Source organism: Gekko japonicus, unplaced genomic scaffold, assembly GCF_001447785.1.
Source record: "Gekko japonicus isolate JY-2015 unplaced genomic scaffold, Gekko_japonicus_V1.1 scaffold2501, whole genome shotgun sequence".
Taxonomy (NCBI): Eukaryota; Metazoa; Chordata; class Lepidosauria; order Squamata; family Gekkonidae; genus Gekko; species Gekko japonicus.
Window position 1 is genome coordinate 38,717 of NW_015173214.1, and position 18,707 is coordinate 57,423.

Sequence of the window (18,707 nt, forward strand, 5' to 3'; positions counted from 1 at the left end):
TTTGCTTCAGGCACTTAAATTTGTTAATGTGAGCAATAGCTTGGGAACAATTTTTTTTTTTAATTTCACAACTTAAAAAAAACAACAACACCAACCAACCAAACCAACTTTTGGTTAATGGATTGTTACCACCGATACAAAAATAAAATTTGAATAATTATTCTCAGACAATTTGATGTCAGTATTGAAAAACTGACCGGGGGGTGTGGGGGGAGCCACACTGTACAGCTGCAGTGTGGAAATCAAGGAGAAATATTTACAAAAAAAAAAAATCGCCCCCGTTTCTATCCTTGTGCCCTTTTTAGTGCTCCCTTTGCAAAAATACCCCCCCCCCCAAGAATAAAACCTAAAATACAAAACAGATCAACGCAAAACCAAGGAGGAAATGAACAGGAAGAGGAGGAGGAAGATAATGTACAAGGCGTGGAGCGTGAGAGATAAATAGGGGCACTTCACAGAATCCGTAAGATCTCTTCTGTAGTGTTGTGCTTTGTTAGAGGGGTCCTGAGACCTTACAGGGATTCGGGAAAGCGAAACAACTCATTTGAAAAGACCCCCCCCCCAAAAAAATGTTGTTCCGCTACTTTTGTTTTTGAGGCTGACTCGATGTTCCCTAGACACCTTTGAGAGATTTGTCATTTGCGTTTCAGGCACAAAAATATTTAGTTTATTCCCCCCCCCCACCGAGATTATCAAGAACAAGTAAAAAATAATAATAAAAACCAAAAAAAGAGCTTCCCTTACCGTTTTGCATTCTTTTAAAATACAAATGCGGAACCTCGCTATCTCTGTAAAATTGATGTTACCGGCAAAATCCCAAACCTTGGGATCTTTAATAGGGGAGTTTTTTTAGAGCCAACCAAATGCTCTGTGCAGAGAGAGGGGTGAAAGAGGGTTGGGCTGTACCACTTCAGACTGCAACCGGGGGGGGGGGGGGGGCAATTTTTTCTTGGAGACTCGTGTACAAAAAACCAAAAACCAACTCCTTGCATAGTAAGCTAGCGTATCAGTCATGCCAAATATCTCCCTGCTGCTAGCTTTTTACATGCGGGGCATTGGGTGTGTCAAATCAAAAAGAACAACCCCTCCCGAACCTCCCACGCATAGTGAGAAAAATGGCATGTGCTCAGAATTCCACCTCGATTCACCCCTTCATTCTATGTAAATTGTAGATCAACCCTGCCCTCATGGTTAGGTTACTTTTGTGGGTGATAGGGTGTTACCACATGGCTCTTTTCCATCTCACAAAAATCACTTGAGAAGCTAAAGGCCACGTGGGAAGAGTGGCCCCTGCAACTCCTCCCAAATTTAGAATTGACTCTCCCGGAAACTGAGGCAATATTGATGTAAAAAGAGATGCCAACCCATGGCTGGCAATCTTTGGGAGCAAAGGGGAGGGGGCATGGCAACTTCTTGAAAGCCACTTCCTGTTTGAAACAGGAAGTTATGACACTCCGGAACTTTCAAAAAAGAAATCTCTCTGGTAAAACCATAAAGATTTTTGAAACGTCTTGAATGTCATGACCTCACTTCCTGTTTTGAAACAGAAAGTGGCTTTCTAGGCTTTTTCCCCCTCCCATTTTCCTCGTGCTGCTCCGCTGAGCGAGGGTGGAAGAGGGAACATCACCTTAGATGCTGGGAAGAACCGCAGGATAAGTTCCTCTCACATGTCCAGGCATTACAACATGAGAAGGGGCCTCTCTATCGAGGCTCCTGTGCTGCAAAAGTCACGTGTGATGGGACCTTTGAAAGAGTTTCCAGTTTCCACACACTGGGTTTCCTCATTCCTTTTTGACACCATACTATAAGGCCTGCTCCCGAAGGCCCCCCGATTTTCAGGAGTGGCTTACCAGGAGGCACCTGAGGAGGATGAAGAGCCATCCTCCTGGAAACAAAACACCCTCCCAAACACTGCTCACCACATGGCCCTTGGGGAGGGCAATCCATTTTTCTCTTACAGACCCAACGCTTATTGCGATTTGCCCAACAGAGTCGGCCTAACTCTTGGCCAAACAATCAAATCAGCGTCGGAGTGTCTATCTCCTCACATGCTCAAGCTTCATGATCCTTCGACCAGATACACCGTTGCATATGTTATTCACTGTGACATTTTTGAAAAGACAGCGAGACTCCAAGAAAAAGCGGCTGGCCCGAGAAGTAGCAGATGGGTCACTATTTGGCAAAACTAAAATAAAATAACCCTTTTCCTTTAAGACTCGCGTCTAACATGCAATAAGGAGGGCGGGAGTGGGGCAGGGCGAGGGGGGCACGGGCATGCACTCACTGGCAATCGACTGCGGAAAGGCATTATGGCAGGAACAGCAGCGCCAGGTCACACAAGCCGATTCCCTAGCTGCCTCCGAATGTTCCGATTGTACTCTGCTATATTATAGCTAAACGGCTCTAGCATTATTCCTTTGAATAAAAATTATCTTTTTTTTTTGCTATTCCACGTCATATATTAGAAAAATATTCTCCCCCCCCGCTAATTTACAAGCCTTGTACACAAGACATGGCTTTTAAGAAACACAATACCCAGAAAAGGGGGGAAAAATAAGGTAAAAAGAAATCAAATTCACACAAATTTAGAAGTGTCTTCTTTTTTTAACCCTGCTGTATGTATTTTCACCACATACATAAAAACCATATGGATATAAGACCCTGCAAAGCATACGTGCCTGATAGACAACCGAACTATCCCGAAGGCAAATGATTTCTAGAGTACTTTTTGTCATCCAGGGCGGATTCCTAGTGTTTGATTTCTTGGAACTAGGGTGACCAAGCACCTTGGATTTACATGGCTCCAATCCTGAGATGGTGGCGGTTGCCCGTTTTGGCCCTAGGGGACTGGCAGTGCTATCCTATGTAGAATTACTCCCGTCTTGGCCCACTGACATTGATGCGCTAAGCCAAGAGAAACTCGTCATAGGATTTCTGCCGTTGGTGCGTCCCAGAACTAAACCCTGCCCCTGTCGTCCACATGGCAGACGGAAGTGTGGCATCGAGACTGGCCCCACACCAACAAAAACCTTCTAATACTATAGCAAATTTTTTTGGCTCTTGATGCGGTTTCGCCGCACTTGTTATCTGTGCGCGGCAGCATTCCACCGCAAATGAGGGGTAGCTCTCTTCTGGATCAGCGCCTTAGGGACCGACAACATTTTCAAGCGATAAACTTTTACGAGCCAAGGGAGCGCTGAGCCTCGAATGATTACCCCCAGAAAAATCTCGTTGCTCTATAAGGTGCTGCTGGACTGAATCTAGCTCTTCGATTGCAGGCCGACATGGCTACCCTCTAAAACTCTCTTGTGGATGTGACTTCAGTGGGAATTGATGTGCATTCACAGAAACACATCTGCCTTGCAGAACAGTAGGGGGAAACCATCTCAAGAAGACCTCTGCAACGTATGCACAGTACCGACTCCTTATCGAAACCATCCAAAAATCGGCGTCACCCAAATTGGCTGTGTCCCCACCAGGCCAAGGCGGTTTTCTAACACTATGTATCTCAACATTTCTCACGGTAATACCAAATGTTCTGGATGCCCTCTTGGAACTCTGGATAAACGAGGTTATATCGTACATATAAAACGGTTATTTTAAATTTGTCTCAAAGGTGAATGCATAATTCGCATGCACGTATACTTTCCCTGTATATAAAAATTAGATTTTTTTGTGTTATTCACTTTTGCAAATAGATGAGCTACTTCTTTAAATGATTCTTTGCATACTTTTTATTTGGGGGAGGGAACCTAGATCTCTTAGGGCAGAGCTTTCAACGTTAAAACACAAGTAAGGGCAGGGTCCAACCAAAGTTAAGACATTAAAGACTGCAATCCTTATCTATACACACTCACTTAGGAGTAGGGTTGCCAAAGTCCATCTTCCACCCCCAGCGGAGGACTTTGGGGGCGTTCCTGGAGGGGGCGGGGCATCCCCGACATGATGTCACGTTGGGGACGTCCGCCGCCCCTCCCAGCCCGTGCGCCAGATCTCCAGAAACGGCAGTTTCCTGCACTTAAAGGAGCCGGCGTTTCCCCTTTCAATGCAGGAACCGGCGTTTCCCCTTTAAGAGCAGCCGCGTTTCCCTTTTAAGAGCAGGGAGCTGGCATTTCCCTGCAAGCTTGCGGAGATCAGGCTTGGGAGGAAACACGGGTTCCACACACTTAAAGGGAGAGAGATGGGTGGCTGTGGGTGTTGGGAGTGGGGCTTGGTAGAACCCCCCCAAAACGGGGGATCCCTGGCAAACTGGGGGGGGGGGTTTGGCAACCTTACTTAGGCGTAAATCGCATAGAAATTAGTGAGATCTATTTCTGAAACACACCGGGGGGGGGGCATTCAATACACCACAATCAGCTCTGAACTGGCAGTAACTCTCGAGCTAAAGATCGCAGGACTGTCAGTCTGATCCTAAGCAAAGTCAGGTCGATCAAAGCCAGTAGGCTTGGAAGGGGTCCGCTCTGTTTAGGATGACACTGCACGGCACTAAGCTCCATGAAAACATCAACACAGTGTGCAGCAGCATTGAAAAAGGGCAAAATTCCTTTCCCGGGACAATTAGGAAAGGGACTCGGAGAAGAAAAAGAAAGGAAACCAACCAAGAACCGAAATGCCTCTGTACAATTTTCACAGCATACAGTTCGGGTCACTCCCAAACCAGAAAGGGCATCTAAGCTGGGAAAAAAAGGGTACTAAAAAGGAGTTGGAGTCTCTACCCTGTGGGTAAAGGCTCAAGGACACAGTGTTTTTATAATTCCAAGGAAGAGAACTAAGTGGTAGAGATGGGGAAGCAAAAAAGGTTTGTAAAATTGTGAATGGTGTATGTGTGTATATGGGGGGGAGCTGTCAGCCCCTCCTAATACTCAAAATCAGGGAAGTTAACCGATTAGCAATAGATTCAGGACAGGAAACTTGGTTTCACACAACCAATAGTTAACTTGGGAAATCCCTGCCAACAATGGCTTTAAATTATTATTATTTTTTAAAAAGACATTAGATAACTTCATGGCCTATTGCTCCATTAATTAAGATACCTAACAATGGAACGTTTTTTTATAGGTAAGCCTCGGAATAGCAGATGCCAGTAGTGGGGATTAAAAAAACCCCGATTGCTTGTTGTGGACTTCTTGAAATCAACTCGCTAGTTGATGGTGGAAGCAAGATGGGCCCTTGGTGATCCAGCACGGCCGTTCGGGAGCAAACCCTAAGGAGGTCTACTAAGAAGTGAGCCCCGTTTTATTCAGTGGGGTTTACACTCTCAGGGAAGAGTTTTTCAGGATTGCCGTCTTCTGATAAGTTTGGTTGGATCATGCCCAATGTGTGTACATGAAGAACTGCGATTGTACAAGAGGAACGCACACCCTTTTAAAAAAATCTCAAGAGCATTCTGTCAAGACCCGAGGTATTTCATGCTATGGGATACACCACAAGCGTACCATGTGGGTGTTAATTTCCTAACCCGTAATGCCAACCCATTATTTCCAAACAGACACACCTAAGGGTAAAGTGTATTTTTACTGTGGAGAATGTCAGCACTAAAGCTTTATTTAAGGCATGGGGGGAGAAAGGACAACACAACATTTCCCTTTCATACGAAAAATTGGCCTGAAATGAAGAGTTCCCATTCCCCAAACATACTAAGGCTCATATCGAATATTTCACTTGATTGATTGAAATTCCGGGGAACCACTGAAAGTGACTGTTGAAAGAAATGACAACGGACCCTTAAGAACACCACCACTGGCGCGAATCGTTTAGCGAAAGATTGTCAGCAATACTATGTCATGGTATGCACAGCGAACAAGCACGCTTTCTGTTCGCACAGAAGCAGTAACTGGCTGCGAGTTAATAAACACGCGCCGAAGTAGGATTTCTCTCCGTTCACGCTACATTTTCCCGGGGCCCAACAAGCTCGCCATGTACAGATACCAACCCCGAGATGCTTAGAAGTCCATCACACTCAACCATGTTTCTGTAATCTCTCAGCCGGGGGCGAGATAGGGGGAGAAGGTATGAACACGTACGGGACATTCTGCTCTGTTACAGATTAATAATACGAACGTCTACGCTGCACGTTAGTCTGTTAGAACTCGGTGAGCAAATCAATGCATAGCAGCCAAGTGGGAGAGGGGAGAAAGAGTGAGCCAAACTGGGTTTCTGGATTCCGTCAGACTCCCCGGGGGATGTGTCCAGATGTACATAACGTTTGAGAATGTTCCAGATCAAGGTGCTCCTTAGTTAAAAAGAAGAAAGACAAAAATGTAAAGTACTTCACAAGCTTCGAGTGCCGTCATCCAGCCGCTTTGTGTTTCCCGCCGCAGCACCTGCACATGACCCCGCAGTGGTAACAAGCCCGCAGAGGTGGATAACAGCACATACAAGGGGCGATAAAGGACAAGGCGATAAGGGCCAACCACCGGAGGCAAAACTTGTCATCATTGGTATCGCAAGAACAAGGGTCCGTATAGTCTCCTTCGGGATCAGACATGCAGTGATACAGCATACTGTCTGCGCACCACATACAGCTGACTCGGCGGATGCAGCTCCTCGCTCGGTCTGGCGCGTCCTGGCACTGACCCCGCCTGTTTTCATCATGATTGAACATGTCCCTGCAGTAGACACATCGTGACCTCTCCCCTTCTTCCTTCCACCGCCCTTGTTTGCACCGGACAGGCTGAGTCTTTACCACGGCACCCTTGATATCGTCCCCCAGGTCAAAGTCTGAGTTGCCAACGTACGGGTAAGTGTAATCATGTTTGGGGGCATTGTCTTTGGCAAACCGAACGTACGAGTCCCCATCGTCCGGGTCGATGTACTTCCCCCGCATAGGGGTATGGCGGTAGTCCTCATAACCCGTCACCCAGATCTTTTCCCGTGGATTGATCCGTACGATTTCTTCATCGTCATCTGGGAAGCTGACGTGCCGATAAGATCTTGGAAGTGACTGTTGAAGGGGAATAAAAAAGTGCACATTTTTCATAAATCAACACTAGATTTTAATGAGATTTTGAATGCAGCTAGTAGCCTTGGCCTAGCCTGATCTCATCAGATATCAGAAACTAAGCTTAGGAAATGTCCCCTAGCCCCAAGAACAGTGTTTCATTTTTCCCCCCAATGAAAACGTTGGTTAATACTGAGATGGGAGAACACCACGAAAGTCTGTAGTTGCTATGCAAAAGTAGGCAATAGCAAACCACCTCTAAATGTCTCTTGCCTTGAAAACCCTACGGGGTTGCCATATGTCAACTGTGTTGACGGCGCTTTCCACCACCACAGTAGCTTTAACACACACACACTTTTAAATAGGTTGCCGGATCTCTATCTTTAGGATAGGGCAAGTCATACAAAATATATTTTCAGTACTCGCTTTTTCACTGATCCAAAAGTGGAGATGTGAAAGCCCAGGAAAACAACCAGAAAAGCTTAAGAAATGCCCCCCTGGCCCCAAGAACAGTGTTTCATTCCCCCCCCCCAATGAAAACAAAACTTGTATGTAATATTTTCTTTCTTTTAAGTGAAATGGGTTAAGATCGCATAGGGTGAAGCAGGAGTCATTTAGTAGAAAAAGAGGTGCAGGAGCTCATTAGCATAACTCATTTGCATATGCCACACCCCCTGACACCACTGGAAGTGTGTCAGAAGGCAACACCCACCGCTCAGGCTCCACTGGACTGTTTTGCATTGCTAGCTATTGGGGGGGGGGGAACGTGCAGATCTGTCCTCCCAGAGGAGGGAGAGCTTGTACCTGAATAAAACTTGGTCTTAAAGGTACCACTGGACTGTCTTGGACCTGGGGGGGCGGGGGGAGCTCTGCAGCTTACCTGGCTGCTTCTTGCTCTGACTGAGGGCTGCTGGGAGCAGGGGGTGGGGCTTGTTGCATGTGCCCGCCCCTTGGACTCTTTACTGCCGGAGCTCCACTCCTGCATGAAATGACCCCTGCGTTGCAGCAACTTGCGACTTTCTCTCACTTTAGAGTTGGGTATATTTGTAACTTTGCTCGTAGAAAACAAAGGCATTTACCATTTTAAATCTCCCTGATATACCAATTAATACAACTTAACAGCCTAAGGTAAAAGTGATTTCATTCATGTTGTCAAAGGAACAAAATGGATTTAGGCGCAACGGGCGAGTAAGTATTGAGTATTTCCCCGATTTTCCCCACCATTCCCATAATTTCTCCACGGTTTCAAAACTTCTGGAAATCTGACATCTCTTTCCAAATATCACAGATATTACACATAAATGAAGGGACCATTTATTCGTTCAAAAGGATTCCTCTGTTTGAATACTAAATCTAATGAAGATCCAAGATAACCATCATAGGTGCAGCCGAAAGTTCATGTAACACAGAACAAGGGCCGAACGAGATGTGACAACATTCCCAGATTTGACTTGTGGATGCCGCAGCCATTTTAAAGGGGGTTATAAACACTGCAAGGGCCTGATCTAAATTGGGATGGCCAGGCAGCAGGCTCAGGGACTCATTTTCCCTTCTGGGCCAGAAGAGGGCAACCAGGATGGCGAGAGGGTTGGAATCCAAGTCTTACGAGGAAAGGCTAAAAGAGAAGGCTTAGAGGGGACATGATTCCAGTCTTCAAATATTTGAAGGGCTGTCATGTAGAAGATGGAGCAGATCTACTCTCTCTTCCTTCCGGATTGCAAGACTAGATCTAATGGGTGGAAATTACAAGGGAGTCGATACCGGCTAAATATCAGGAGAAACTTCCTAACCGTAAGGATGGTTGAGCAGTGGAACAGATTGCCTCGGGAGGTGGCGGATGCTCCTTCGCTGGACGTTTTCAAGCGGAGGCTGGACGACCATCTTTCGGGTATGTTGTAGGGCTATCTTCCAGCTATGCTCCTGCAGAGTGCAGGGGGTTGGACTAGATGACCTGCAAGGTCCCTTTCAACTCTAACATTCTATGATTCTATGAAATGCTAAAATGGCCGCAGGGGTGGGTGGGTGCAACCATTTCAACACTCGAAAAGGGTGTGCGTGTGGTGGGAAGAGCCTCACAGCATTTTAAAGGTAGATCCAGGTAGTCAGCCATGTTGGTTATGAAGCAGTAGACCAAATTTAGAGTCCAGATGCACCCATGCCTTGAATAAAACTTTGTTGGTCTTAAAAGCACCACTGGGCTCTAAATTTGTTCTACAGCATTTTAAAATCTCTTTAAAATGGGGGCTTCGTCCTCGAGTTTCGCCCCTGGAAGCCGTCACATCTAGTTTGGCCTTACAAGCAGATTAAAAAGGGGATCATACACGCAATCTACGTACACATGAGCTGCTCCTGTCACATGATCCCTTCCAGCTGTACCCAAGAAAACTGTAATGTAGCGAAAACAGCTATGTGACCTGGGCTATATGAGGATTCTTGTGATCGCAACAGCTGGGGGGAAATTATGGAAACTGAACAGTTAGCATTCACATGAACAAACACACGAACCACTGGTTCATCAGGGTCAGTATTGTCCACACAGACTAGTAGCTGGCTGGTCAGGGTCTCCGGTGGACTTCATCACTGGAGAATTGTTTTGGATTGACAGAGGAAAGGACTCACTTGTTCCAGATGATAGTGGTCAGAGCTGAACTGGTCATGGATATGTCCCAGGGTGCAAATTCGATGGTGCTCGCAGGACGGAGGAGATGCTAGTGTTTGCAAAGGTTGCTCCCTCTTCTGAGAAGAATTAGAAGAGCTATCCGTAGCGTTCTGTTGGGGACATAAAAGGGGTGGGGGAGGAATGGTGAGTAAAAGAGAGCTTGATTTCAGTAGACTCCAGCCAATTCATTGCTGAAGAACAACAGTACAACTCAGCCAACGGTAGTGGCTTTATTGCAAATGGCACTTGAAATTTCGGGTTCTTGAGCAAAAGCGAATTCACATCTCAATAACTAGCCGTTGTCTAAAACAAGGAATGGCTGTGCAGTTCTCTGGGTTCCGCCCCTCTAAGATTTCAGTCTCAGTTTAATAACTGCCACCAGTGTTCCCTCTAAGCTGGGTTAGTGTGAACTAGCTCACAGTTTTTTTAGCCTCCGGCTCACACACTTTTGTCTTCGCTCAGGAAGGATGGCTCCAGAGCAAACAAAGTTATGCAGTCGCCAAATTGCTCACTCACTCACAGCTTTAATGCCAGTAGCTCACAAGGTAGAATTTTTGCTCACAAGAATCCACAGCTTAGAGGGAGCATTGACTGCCACCAAGTTAGGCGGGTCACAACGAAATCTAGCAACGCCCAGCTTTCGGTTGAAGTTTCCCGGTAGAATCACTGGGTTTCTTTTAAATTTCAGATGGAAGCCTGAGATGTTTGTCCCATCCAAAAATACCTTTGGCGCAGAAACCTGCCCTATCCATTTGCCGTTCCCAGAACTGTAGGAAGAGTTCCTAGGTCACACAACATGTGTGTCCCACAGGAAATTACACACAGCGTGGGTCAAACTTGGCCACTCAGCAAAAAGCTTCTCCAGGGCTCACCCGATCCACAAACTACCCCTCCAAATGGAGGTCTGATACTTATGAAGGCGAATTTCCACCCGTGGCTGGTTCTGAAACGGGCAACCAACAGGCCAGTAAAATAAGGCTGTGTGTTTTAAGTCCTGCTTTAACCTAGCACCTGCATATACATCTTAAAACATGGAAGCAAAAATACAGGTAGGGGTATTCATAATGACATTACGACAAGCCTGATACGAACTAGCGTTCATCCAATCGCGTAATTTAAGAGTAGGCCGAATATTCTGCCTCCCATTCCCCCCCCAAAAAAGCAGTTTGGTTTAAAACACAAATTGAACAGTAAAACATGATCCCGAGTAGTGAACTGACAAGCCATGCTCCCTGTCTCTCAGTTTTAGGTAAAGGTAAAGGTTCCCTTGCTCGAAAGCCAGTCGAATCCGACTCTAGGGTTGCGGTGCTCATCTCCGTTTCAAAGCCGAAGAGCCAGCGCTGTCCGAAGACATTTCCGTGGTCATGTGGCCGGCATGACTAAACACCAAGGCGCACGGAACGCTGTTACCTTCCCACTGAAGTGGTCCCTATTTATCTACTTGCAATTTCTTGCTTTCGAACTGCTAGGTTGGTAGGAGCTGGAACTAGAGACAGGAGCTCACCCTGTCTTGCGGCACCCGGGTCTTGAACCGCTGAACTACTGACCTTCCACAGCCTGCAGTTCAGTGTCTTAACCACTTGAGCCACCGCAGTTTTACTGTAGTGGAAATTTATTTTATTTATTTATAAGTTCCATTTATAGCCTGCCCTCCCTGCGGCGCGGGCTCAGGGCGGCTCACAGTCAGGCATAAGCCAGCGCATAAAACACATTTAAAAACCATTTAAAACAATTTCTACACTATTACGACATTATTATTAAGTGCTCTGGATGTTCCGAATTGATCTTCCATAAAGATGGTGTATAATGCTGTTATATCCGCTCAGTGCCATCTGTTCCGCTTGGCGCTGTCGTTCTTTCTCCCAGGGCCAGATGAAGATGGTACAGTAGTGGCGGCTTCTACTCAAATGCCTGGCGGAAGAGCTCCGCCTTACAGGCCCTGCGGAACTGTACAAGGTCCCGCAGGGCCCGGGTCTGATGTGGCGGATCCTACTGGCTGGGAAGGGGATGTAAAGCCATGTGACTATTTCTTTCATTTCTCAGGCCAATGTTTTTCTCAACATTGGAGGTGGGGTCGACATGGTCCCTAAAGCTGCATTCAGGAGGTTTTCCTAAGAGAAACTCATCTTGGACTAGGAAGGTTGCGGGCCGCCATGTTGCCCCCCAACCCTCCATGTAAGTAAATTCGATTCTGATCCTACGAAGCAGACATACCTTATGACCAAGTTACACTGAAATCGACAGGCCTGCAGATGGCAAGATTCCTACTGATTTTCAACAGGTCTTGCCTCTCGTGCTCGGCAAACTCCCATGCTCACAGTTTCTCAGAACCAGCAGTTTGGAGGATCCATTGGTGGAAGCTCCCAACAAGCATGGAGTCCTCGCATGCCACCCTCTCCCTAGCAGTCATTCTTGATCCCGGGAAAGCTTATTTTCAGGGTTTTAGGACCAGCATGGATTAATAGCTATGTGGGCCCAAGGTAGTTTTATCTTGTTAGACAAAAAAGAAAAGGGAGGTATGGGAGTGCCGGATTGGTATCTTTACTACAAGGCCATAGCTATGGTCTGGATAAGAGAATGGGCGACTCTATTGAATGTGAGAATCCTTAAAATGGAGGGTCATGATGATCTCCCTATGGGGTGGGCATGCCAGCATGTGGTACAATAAGGAAAAGAAATATTTCGAATGTCACTTTATAAGAAGTTCTCTATTTAAAGTTTGGAAAGAAATTAAATATCATTATTATGCTAAAATTCCCAGATGGGTATCACCCATAGAGGCTTGGGTGAAACCATTGTTATATATGAACGAACGATGGTGTTGCTACGATGACCTGTTAGATCGTAAGGGCAAACTGAAACCAACAGAAGTTTTGAAATCACAAAACATCAAGCTATCTTAGTTACAAAATATGGAGTTACAATCTAGGTACGAAGGGTTCTATGATAATCTGACGGGCATAGACAAGATTTGGCTTGACTCCGGAGGGAAATTGATAAGAAAATTATATATATATTTTTAGATTTCAAAATGCAAGATGAAGTGATTTAAAAAAATTGCTTCCTGACCCCAAAGTGGTGATCGGCATTTCCCTGGGCGTGTAAGAAAGGGCCACGAGAACTGGACACTGATGCAACCCTTCCTGCCCCCCCTCTCATGATCTGCCTAATTTCACACAATCAGCATTGCTGCCAGATGGCCAATCAGCCTCTGTTTGCAAAACTCCAAAGGAGGAGAGCCCACCACCTCCCGAGGAAGCCTGTCCCACTGAGGAACCGCTCAAAAAAACGCTCTGAACGTCAGGAAGTTCATCCCGATGTTTAGTTGAAAACTGTTTTGATTTAATTTCAACCCGTTGGTTCTGGTCCAACCTTGAAGCTGCCTTATACTGAATCAGACCCTTGGGTCTACCATGGGTCTGATTTCACATCGTGTCCTACTTGATCCTTTTAACTGGAGATGCCGGGGATTGAACCTGGGACCCTCTGCATGCCAAGCAGATGCTCTACCACTGAGCCACAGCTCCTCCTTTCTGGTTACTTAGCTTAGGGTTCCCAAAACAAGAGATGTTCAAGGTTGCCATTGCTTTCCTTTGCGTAGGGACCTTGGACTTCTTCCGTGGTCTCCCATCCAAGTACGAACCAGGGCTGACCCTACTTAGCTTCCGAGATATGTCGAGGTCAGGCTGGCCTGGGCCATTCCAGTCAGGTCAGAGGTGGTCTGCCATTGCCTGTCTCCGTGCATCAGGCCTGGACTCCCTCCTTGGCGGTCTTCCCATCCAAGTACCGACCAAGGCTGACGCTGCTCAGCTTCTGAGATATGTCACGATCAATGCTCCCTCTGAGCTGTGGAGTCTTGTGAGCAAAAATTCTCCTTTGTGAGCTGCTGGCATTAAAGTTGTGAGCGAGCGATTTGGCTGCGGCATCAATTAGTTTGCTCTGGAGCCGTCCTTCCTGAGCGAAGGCAAACGTGTGTGAGCCAGAGGCTAAAAAACTGTGAGCTGGCTCACTCTAACTCAGCTTGGAGGGAACACTGGTCACAATGGGCCTAGCCTGGACCATCCAGGTCAGGGGCAAGAAAGGGATATCACCGGTGGGGAAAAACCCCAAACAGGAGTCCTCCGACTCTGCAAAGATCGACATGTTTTTGTTTTAGCACGAAGATTCCGTGGACTCGGGTCCACTTCGGCAGAAGCAAGAGACGGGTCTCGTTCGCTTCCCACCCTCTGTCCTCGTCAAGTTCTAAAGAAAAAGGAAGAACGTGGTAAACAGCCGACTCCAAAGGGCCACAAGAGATAGGAAGATGCAATTATGTAACCCAGAGACGGTTTTCAACAACAAGCAGAGAGATCATTTTCTACAACAGTAACTGGTAATAACACAACAACAAAAATATCAATAATAATACTGTGACAGCAGCCATGAAATTAAAAGACGCCTGCTCCTTGGGAGGAAAGCAATGGCGAACCTAAACAGCATGATAAAAAGTAGAGACATCACCCTGCCAACAAAAGTCCGCATGGTCAAAGCAATGGTATTCCCAGTAGTCATGTATGGCTGCGAGAGTTGGACTATAAGGAAGGCCGAGCGCCGCAGAATAGATTCTTTTGAACTATGGTGCTGGAGAAGACTCTTGAGAGTCCCTTGGACTGCAAGAAGATCAAATCAGTCAATCCTCAAAGAAATCAACCCTGACTGTTCCCTGGAAGGCCAGATAATGAAGCTGAAGCTCAAATACTCTGGCCACCAAACGAGAAGGGAGCACTCACTGGAGAAGACCCCGATGCTGGGAAAGATTGAAGGTCAAAGAAGACGGGGACGGCAAAGGATGAGATGGTTAGACAGTGTCATCGATGCAACGAACATGAAATTGAGCGAACTTCAGAGGATGGCGGAAAACAGGAGGGCCTGGCGAAATCTTGTCCATGGGGTCGCGAAGAGTCGGACTCGACTGTGCAACTGAACAACAACAACAACAATAATACTATCAACAACAACAACAAAAGATTCTTTTGCCTGTGGAAGATAAACCACATCCGCAACCTCATGTGTGAGGGGTGGTGTGGCGAACTGGTTAGAGCACAGATGTCGAACTGATTTCTTACAAGAGCCAGATCGGACATCAATGTGCCATAAAATGTAATGCCAGCTACTGGAGACATAAACTTTATACAGGACAAAATACTTAAAATACAAAAAAAAGCAATTTATTGACTGGGGAACCCACAAAAACCTGACACTCCCCCAGACCCCCCCCCAGTTCTCATCCCTCCCGCATTTCCCACAGAAGCGATGGGGCTGAGGGGAAGGGCTGATGGAGGGGGCTGTTTTCAAAACCTCCAGGGGGCGGTTTTTGTCCTCCCAAGACCCCTTTCCCCTCATGAGCTGAGAACAGCATCAGTTGCTCGCGGGCCTGATAAGAGCCCTGCGCGGGCCGGTTCTGGTCCACAACCTGTATGTTTGACACCCCTGGGTTAGAGTGTAGGATAAGGATATGGGATGACCTGGTTCAAATCCCTCGTTCGACCACGGAAGCCTGCCAGGTAACCAGGGGCCCATCATGATCTCTCAGCCTAACCCCACCCCAAAAGGTTGTTGTCGTAATGATTAAGCGGGGCTGGGGGGGATACAATGTGAAAAGCCGCTTTGGGTCCTTGATCAGGGAGATAAAAAGTGTGCCGCATGACGGAGTGAGCTCCCGTCTAGTTCCAGCTCCTGCCAACCTAGCAGTTCGAAAGCAAGACATTGCAAGTAGATAAATAGGTACCGCTTCGGTGGGAAGGGAACAGCGTTCCGTGCGCCTTGGTGTTAAGTCATGCCGGCCACATGACCACGGAAACGTCTTCGGACAGCACCGGCTCTTCGGCTTTGAAACAGAGATGAGCACCGCAACCCTAGAGTCGGATTCGACTGGCTTTCAAGCAAGGGAGACCTTTACCTTTAAGGTTTTGGTACTGACCTTTAAAGGCCTTGAATGGTCTGGGACCAAGGTATCTGCGGGACCGCCTCCTCCGCTAGGTCCCTGGGAGAGCTTCGCACTCCACTGAGAACAGCTTGCTGGTGATCCCTGGCCCTAGGAATGTCCGGCCATCCTCAACTATGGACGGGGCCTTTTCCGTCCTGGCCCCAACCTGGTGGAACTCCCTGCCAAATGACCCCAGGGCCCTGCAGGACCTCGCGCAATTCCACAGTCCCTGTAAGGCAGAGATGTTCCGCCAGGCTTTTGGCTCAGGGCAGGAAGGGTTGGTTGCACCGGCTGACACCCTTTCCCTCCCCCCCCCCTGTATATTTCGTTTTAAGTTTCCCTCTCCTCCCACTAAATGGCCGGGCAGTCCAGCATTGGAACAGAAAATTGCAAGTCGCCACCTTGGATTTTTTAAACTCTGGTTTTCGTTCTCATCGACTGCATATGGATATTTTTTTTAAAAAATGCGTCTCTTGTTTAATGGCATTTTGCCTCGTGTGTTATGGCATTTTGCCAGAGCACGGCATGAGCTGGGATAGGGCGATTAATAAATAAATAAATACAAATAATGCTTTCCCAAAAAGTCTGAAACTGTTTAATGTATGCACCTGTTGAAAACATCGAGCCGTTTGTTAACTTTAAAATACCGCTATGAACTGACAACACACCTTTCAAGCAAAACAAGTTCTCAGCCTCGCACTCCGAGCCGTCGAACCCACGGGTGCAGACACAATGTGAGATATGGGAATACTTCGGGAGCAAAGTTATTTACCCTTTTTATAGAAGGCGTCTCTCCCATTTGAAACGACAAAAGTCTGAAACTGTTTAATGTATGCACCCGTTGAAAACATCGAGCCGTCTGTTAACTTTAAAATACCGCTATAAACTGACAACACACCTTTCAAGCAAAAGAAGCTTTCAGCCTCGCACTCCGAGCCGTCGAACCCACGGGTGCAGACACAATGTGAGATATGGGAATACTTCGGGAGCAAAGTTATTTACCCTTTTTATAGAAGGCGTCTCTCCCATTTGAAACGACACATATTTCAAATAGTCCATCTATATCACTAGTCGACACTGTACTGCTTATTTCGAACACAATTCCTTCCCTTCTGAAATCTGGCTGCTGGGGAAAAACCCCACTAGCTAAGATTATTACTTATTTCATTTATGTTTTCACCAACAGGGACCCACAGTGGCATACAACATTCTCCCTTTCTCCTCCTTATCCCCCGTGAGATGGGTGAAACGTGTGACCGTCCCAAGGTCACCCAGCAAGTTTCCACAGCAGAGTGGGGATTCGAACCTGGGTCTCCCAAATACTAGTCCAGCACTCTTTAAGCATTATACCCCACTCTGGGCCTCAATACCAAGCCACCGTCTCTATTAAAACAACGCACAGAGTTACTACAACCCCCCCCCCATCACACTATTTCTCTACAACCTCTAGCATTTCTCAACTATGGTCCCTTGGCTTGTGCAATACAAAACACGAAAACCACAAATACTTTTCCCAAGAAATTCTTCAAAACGTGAAGCAACTTCACGGGACACTTAAGTCACCATCCCAAACACAGGAAAAAACAAAACAAAAAAACAACCAGACCAAATTCTGCTTCTGTGAGCAGGGGGGAACCCCTGTAAAGGATAAACTGCCGAACGCATCACAGCAAAGAAGAAGAGATTGGATTTACACCACGCCCTTCACTACCCGAAGGAGTCTCAGAGCGGCTTACAAACTCCTTTCCCTTCCCCCTCCCCACAACAGACACCCTGTGAGGTAGGTGGGGCTGAGAGAGCTCTGACGGAAACGGCTCTTTTTCAAGGACAGCTCTTATCAGAACTAAGGCTTGCCCAAGGTCATCCACCAGGTGCAAGTGGAGGAGTAGGGGATCCAACTCGGTTCTCCCAGATTAGAGTCCGCGCACTTAACCACGACACCAAACTGACAGACAAAAGGCTGAAGGACTGCAAGAGATTCCCCCAGGAGCATTAAGGGGTTCCAAAAGTCTTATACAGGCTTTGAAAAAGTTGAAAGGAACGGCTGGGCTACAGAGAGGCCTCACTTCAAAAAACGAAAGAGCGTCACAAATTTTGCTAGCTCGTTTTTTTTTTTTTGCACAGCTAGTCTGGCTGTATGAAAAAAGCACTACCTATTTGTTTATTTTCACTGGAGAAGACCCTGATGCTGGGAAAGATTGAAGGTCAAAGAAGACGGGGACGGCAAAGGATGAGATGGTTAGACAGTGTCATAGATGCAACGAACATGAAATTGAGCCAACTTCAGAGGACGGCGGAAGACAGGAGGGCCTGGCGGGATCTGGTCCATGGGGTCGCGAAGAGTCGACTGTGCGACTGAACAACAAAATTTGTTTATTTACTTTATCTCCAGGGCTTTTGGGGTGGAGGGAAGAGGTGCCGAGACTCTCAAGAAGGAAATGAATTTTTCAATCTGCGTACCGAAAACTTTAAAACATTTTAAAAAGAATTTTGTCGAAGAGGTTCCGGATCTCCGTTCCGGTGTATTCCCCCAGAAAAAAGCCCTGTTTATATCCCGTCTTTCACCCCAGTGTGGACCCAAAGGGTCTGACATCATTGCCCTCTCCTCTATTTCATCCTCAAACGACCCTGAGAGGGACGCTAGGCTGTGTGACTGGCCTGCGGCCACCCAGTCGATGCCCGAGTGGGGATTCGGGTCTCCGAGACCCTAGTACGACACTTTAACCTGCGGTGTCCAACTTAACTACTACACTAGCTAAGGATACCAAAGCTTACCCATCTGTCTAATAGCCAGGGGCTGGCCCTCCCAGCAGAGGTACAGAAACAAGGTGGCGATGGACGCTGCAGCGGGCAAGGAGGAGAATCAGTTCAAAAGGGATGTGGACGGAACGGAGCGGGTGCAGAGGAGAGCGACGAGGATGATTGGGGGCCTGGAGACCAAGCCCTGTCAGGAAAGGCTGAGGGACTCGGGGATGTTCAGTCTGGAGGAGAGGAGGTTTGGGGGGGGGGACAGGATTGCTCTCCTGAAGTACCCGAAGGGCTGTCACTTAGAGGAGGGCAGGGAGCTGTTCCCGTTGGCAGCAGAGGAGAGGACTCGCAAGAATGGGTTGAAATGAAGGGCGGGAAGGTACCGGCTGGATCTC

The 18,707-nt window shown here is 47.2% G+C and overlaps 1 protein-coding gene across 1 annotated transcript in view; it reads right to left on the reverse strand.

The window, feature by feature from the left end:
* Window positions 1-4,287: 4,287 nt before the first annotated feature.
* SPRED2 (sprouty-related, EVH1 domain containing 2) overlaps window positions 4,288-18,707 on the reverse strand; it is a 128,171-nt gene continuing 113,751 nt past the window's right edge. Inside the window, exons 6-7 of the mRNA XM_015422701.1 lie at window positions 9,560-9,709; window positions 4,288-6,943 (exon numbers count right to left, since the gene is read on the reverse strand). Of these exons, the coding sequence (XP_015278187.1) occupies window positions 6,290-6,943; window positions 9,560-9,709 (804 nt within the window). The 3' untranslated portion in view covers window positions 4,288-6,289. The remainder of the gene's footprint in view (window positions 6,944-9,559; window positions 9,710-18,707) is intronic.